Raw genomic sequence first — 6000 nt, forward strand, 5'->3', positions numbered from 1 at the left:
AACTTTTTTCCTCTTCATTCTTAAACACACTGGTATATGTTTATAATATTCACTCGTTATTCGGTATTCCAGGGGTGAGAAATTTTAATAAACCAAAGAGAAAAAAAACACACATGCTTCCCTGTTAACTGTAAAACTTAAAGGGTAATAACATTTTCCTAAGTAACTAAACCTAGATTGAATTTAGAACTGTTTCAATTCACACCTAATAAACATCAAGCCTAATTATTCCATTGGTGTGTTTCATATTTTAATGATGAGAAGGATTGTGGGTTTAATGGTACAGGAAGAATTTAAAGATTTGCCTTTCTTTGGGATCCCTTGCTCTTAAACATAATAAAATTCACTATGAGAGAATTATAGTCAGACTCTTGCTACCAGCCAAGAGTCTAGCTTTCTATCTGTCACAGAAACTTGAACCTAAGAACTATAACACTAAACTCTGAGTTATTTAGATTTAGAAATCTAAATAAGATTTCTAAATTTCTTATTTAGAAATTTATGGACGAAACTAACACACAGTGGATTCCCACCTAGTGCTGACCATTTTCCTGGAAAATAGGTGTTAACTACCTTGTATAGGGAATTTTATAAACACAGTTCAGTCCTCTAATTTTTACTAGTGCCTCTGTGAAAAGGCTTAACAAATGGAAATGAGTAGCTTTCTCAGAGATTGTAACACATGTCTAATATGAACATCTTCACTTTGTTCTTGAACTTTCCAGCCTTCTTCTTTATGGAACATGTGTGAGAGTTGCATGTCATTTCATTCAGCTCAATCAGTTCAATTCTGGTCACATCTCTTTTTCCTGGGAAGTGAATGAGGAGCTCCACACATAAACGTGAAGAGAAGCATGCTGCCATTTTCTATTAAAACAAATGAATTCTAGACCCTGATTTCTTCCAGATCCCATTGTCACCTTATTCTACTCTCCTCCAATACTGTAGCCACACTGGGCTTCTTGCTGTTCCTCAGACATACCAAGTCTGATTCTTCCTCAGGGCCTTTGCTTTGACTCTTTCCCCTTCTTAGAAAAAAATATCCCCCTATATCTTTGGTTGGCTGGTTCTGTATTACTAATCTTATGGTCTCAGCTCAAGGTCTTCTTCTCAAAGAGGTTTCTACTGATTATCCAACTGAAGTTACTCCTTGTATATGACCCTCTGTCATTTTCTGCAATGTATTTAATACTGTCTGAACTGGCTATTTGTTCACTGATTTATTAGTCATGTGTTCTGTCAGAGTGGAGTTTGCATCTTGTTCGGCATCTAGAATAGAGCCCACATCATAGCAGAAAATACATGTCTGCTGAATGTGTTGACTGGATTATTTCCTTGGACTCCTGTTACCTTGGGAGATGCAGTGAGGGATCCATTCAGACTTTGCCACTCCCCTGTTCTGTCACCATAGAGATGAATTTATTTCATCCTTCATTAATAGATATCATCTACCTCACATGTGTGTTATGACTTAAAACAAGATCATGTCTGAGGGAATGTTTTTAAGCCAGTGAAGATCTAGGTAAAGTGAAGTAACAGTGTTAAAGGAATCATGATCACAGCTTAGAGTTAATGCCAGGACCTGAGTAGGTACTTTCTATGCATTATCCCACTTCATCCTCACAGCACCCTTATTTGATCTTTATCCTGAAAGTGGAAACTCTGAGTTAAAGACAATGATTCATTTACAGTTGCTGAAGCAGGAAGGACACATGCCCAGTTCTGTCTGACTCCCCTGAGGGCCTATGAAATTATGCTCACAAATTGACATTAAAAATATCTTTATGCTCTAAATGATGTTAAATGGTCACTTAATTCATTCTTTTGTTTCTTTCCTTTTTAAAGATCCTGATGAATTTGAGCAAATATATGAGCCTCTGGATGTCAAAAGTAAAAAGATTCATGTCGTGGACAGTGGCCTCACATTTAACCTGCCATACCCTTTGATCCTGAGACCTCAGAGGGGAGTTGATCTTATTATCTCCTTCGACTTTTCTGCACGACCAAGTGACTCTAGTCCTCCGTTCAAGGTAAGGAGAATTTATATAGCATTCCATTATCTAGCATGCTCTTTTGAATGCCTTGTAGATACTTTGGTCCTCTTTCCTCCAATTTCTTATCCCTTGAGCCTGTTTTTCTACATTACTGTGAATCATTTTTTAAAAACACAGATGTGATTCAATCACTTCCCTTCTTAAAGAAACTTGTAAAAAGAAAAGGAGGAAAAAAAGAAAAAGAGAAAACTTGTAAATGATTTCCCATGGACCACATTAAAGTTCACAGTCTTAAGCAGAACAAAAATTATGCAACGTATCTGAAGTTCAAGGAAATTAGGCAAGATTTGGATGTTAGCACATAAAAGATAATTAAAACCATGCATGGGGAGTTGTACTTGGAGAAGATGACATAAAATACTATTTTGAAGATTCGACAGCAATTCTCAGGGAAAATAATGAAAATCAAGGAAGTGTTCAGTGTTGTGAGGATCAGTTGAAGATATTTAACAAGGAAATCTTCAGTGAACTGGAAAAAGGCAGTTTCAATAACATTGGAAGGGCGAAAATGGTATTGCAATGACTTGAAGGAGAGTAGAAGAAAAGAAAATGGAGATAATCCTGTAGACTGTTCAGGGAAGAAGGCGATATGCTGTATGTGCAAGAGGTGGGGAGCAGGAAAACTGTGTATATGGAGAGGTGGCTTGTTAATGGAAGAGACTTGATTAAATGCTAATGGCGGGGAGGCCTTAATGAAGATGTTGGAAAATGGAAAGATGGCATATATTGTAGGGTCACAGCCCTTGGAAGGCTACATGGGTGAGGAGTGCAAAGGAGATACAAAAATACAGGCGGAGAGTAATATAGAAACAATGATATTGGGGCAAGAGGGGAAGAGGAAAATGATGGTTGTGATGGAAGGTCACTGTTAGGCATGGAGAGGGGAAATTAAGAAAGTACTCATCTGATGACTTCTCAGTCTTGTAGAAACTAGAATTCATTGTTATCTTTTGAGAGTGAGAGGGTGGAAATGGTGGAGTCAGGATCCTGGGGAGAGTGAAAGTCTGCCTCTGAAGAAATGAGAAAAAATTCTGAACTGGCAACATAAGTTCCTTAGCAGCACTATGGCCTCTCTCAAGCGAGACCACAAATGTTACTGTTTCCTCCACTTGGAAACCTCAGACTTTCTTTAGACATCTCTCAAATGTTATCTTTCTTGACCTTTGCAGATAGAGTTTCAGTACGAAGGACTTAGTAGATTCTTCTAAATATGGCAGTTTTCATGGTGTATCTGTATTTGTTATATATATAAAATACATATATATATAGTGAACCCCTTGGGAACTGGAACACTGTTTTGAATGTATGTTTTGTTTTAATCATTTGGCCAAATGTGTGGCCAAAGTGTGAATAGGTCATTTTTTTGTGAGTGAATGAATGAAATGCTGTGAGAGTGATGGAGTTATTATCTCCCAACTAGGAGGAGTCACTGATAACCCAGGTCAGCCAGAAAGAGTCAGTGATAACCAGGTCAACTAGGAAGTCAGTGATAACCCAGGTCAACCAGGAAGGGCCAGTGATAACCCAGGTCAACCAGCAAGTCAGTGATAACGCAGGTCCTCTGACATCTCCTTTCCTTCCCATTATACTATGATGAAACTGCTCTCAAGACTAATAGTAGCTATCATAACAGCTCTTTAATATATACAGTCTCATTTTAAAAAAATACTTTCACATTTGATTTTTTTTTTTTTAGGCAGTTACTGGTATTCTGACAAGAAAACAAGGGTTGGTGAGATGAGAAATTTCATCATATGAACAAATTAAATAAGATAATGGGTGAACAGGACATATCCCAGGACCTACCTAGGAAAGTGCTAGTTAAGAAGTGGGCAAGCTGGACCAGACTTCAGAGCTCCAGAAGGACAATCTAATGATCTTTCCCCTTTACAAACTGCCTCCTTTCAACACATTGTACATGTATTTTTTTTTTCTGTGCTGTGCACTCTGTGTAGCATTTAATGATAAACCATGGTTCTTGATGGCCAGAACATTTTAGTTTTCTTGGGGGAAAGATTTATACACGAGAATCACTTGGAAGGAAAATGAGCAACTTACTCTTAAATAGTTACTTGGTTTTATATAAGCATGTGTGTTATGGGAGATCCATATAAGAATATATTGGTCTGTCTGGGAGTAGATGAGCAGGGAAATAAATAGAACAGAACAAAAATGGCAAAGGGATGGTAGTGACCACATCTGGGGAGATGGAGTGATCTGATCAGAAGTGATAAATATTAAGCTCCCATTAGGAGAGCTTTAGGGCTGGATGATGGGAAATAGACAATCAGTAAAGAGTTTGCAGCTGACAAACAACTTCATGAAATTGGAATTATAGGATGATTAATCCCACAGTGGAAAGTAAGGCGAATTGGAGAATGGAGAACAAAAGATTAAAATTAAGAGGGATTTATTACAGGGCACCTGGGTGGCTCAGTTAAGCATCTGACTCTTGATCTCAGCTCAGATTCTGATTTCTGGGTCATGAGTTCAAGTCCTGAATTTTAAGAAAAATTTTAAAACATTTTTAAAAAGAGGAATTTATTATAATCCATATATAGAATAATGAAGTACTGTACAGCACAGGCAACTAAGAAAGCCAAGAGCTGGATTTGATGACCCATGAGCAGCAGTGGGGAGGTGAGTTCCAACGGATGACTCTAAGATGATAGCTTAGAAGCTAGTTCTGGAGGTGGAAGACACTGTATTATTCATTTCACCAGTGGGAGTGTAAAATGTCAAAGCCATCATTCTATACATGAATCACAGCTCTACTACCTCATGAGTTAATATTGGAAAGGTTTGAGGATATCACTTTGTACCTCTACAAAGAAGCATTGTACTTTGCTGTAGTTTTAAAATGGACTTTGATTATTTCTAATTAAAAAGAATATATAATTACTGTAAAAAATTTGGAAATTTGGACTACATATCATTTCTGTTATTCATAAACAATAGCTGCTGTTTTACCATTTTCCTTCAGTCTTTCTTCTGTGTATGTGTGTGTGTGTGTGTATCAGGATCATATTCCTTTGCAATCTGCTTCTTTCTTCTTAAAATTATATTGTGAGCGTTTTCCTATGTTGTTAAATATTTTTTTAAGATTTTATTTATTTATTTATTTATTTAACAGAGAGAGAGAGACACACACACACACACACAGCGAGAGAGGGAATACAAGCAGGGGGAGGGGCAGAGGGAGAAGCAAGCTTCCCACTGAGGAGGGAGCCCGATGTGGGGCTCGATCCCAGAACCCCGGGATTATGACCCAGGCCAAAGGCAGATGCCCAACGACTGAGCCACCCAGGCACCCCATTAAATATTTTTTTTAAATAATTATAAACATAGTGTGGTATCTCTATATGTGAATATGGAAGAATTTTTTAACAATGTTCTGTTTTCAACTTTCAGATTATTGTTATCTTGTCACTTTTTCTCTAATGATTATCCTTGCACGTGAATTTTAATCACACTTTTAAAAAATATTATTTAATTTTTTTAGTGTTCCAAGATTCATTGTTTATGTACCACACACAGTGCTCCATGCAATATGTACCCTCCTTAATACCCACCACCAGACTCACCCATCCCCCCACCTTGCTCCCCTCCAAACCCCTGTTTGTTTCTCAGAGTCCACGGTCTCTTGTTTTTCGTCTCCCCCTCTGATTTCCCCCAATTCACTTTTCCTGTCCTTCTCCTAATGTCCTCCATGTTATTTCTTATGCTCTACAAGTAAATGAAACCAAGTTAATTGACTTTCTCTGCTTATTTCACTCAGCATAATCTCCTCCAATCCTGTCCATGTTGATACAAACATTTCTTTTTTTTTTTTAAATTTTAAATTTTTAATTTTTTATAAACATATATTTTTATCCCCAGGGGTACAGGTCTGTGAATCACCAGGTTTACACACTTCACAGCACTCACCAAAGCACATATCCTCCCC

General features: G+C 37.5%; 1 protein-coding gene across 1 annotated transcript in view; it reads left to right on the plus strand.

Moving 5' to 3' along the window:
• PLA2G4A (phospholipase A2 group IVA) overlaps positions 1-6000 on the plus strand; it is a 191818-nt gene that overhangs the window by 144839 nt on the left and 40979 nt on the right. Inside the window, exon 16 of the mRNA XM_059413934.1 lies at positions 1846-2030. Within this exon, the coding sequence (XP_059269917.1) occupies positions 1846-2030 (185 nt within the window). The remainder of the gene's footprint in view (positions 1-1845; positions 2031-6000) is intronic.

Source organism: Mustela nigripes, chromosome 10 (assembly GCF_022355385.1).
Source record: "Mustela nigripes isolate SB6536 chromosome 10, MUSNIG.SB6536, whole genome shotgun sequence".
NCBI classification, from domain to species: Eukaryota; Metazoa; Chordata; class Mammalia; order Carnivora; family Mustelidae; genus Mustela; species Mustela nigripes.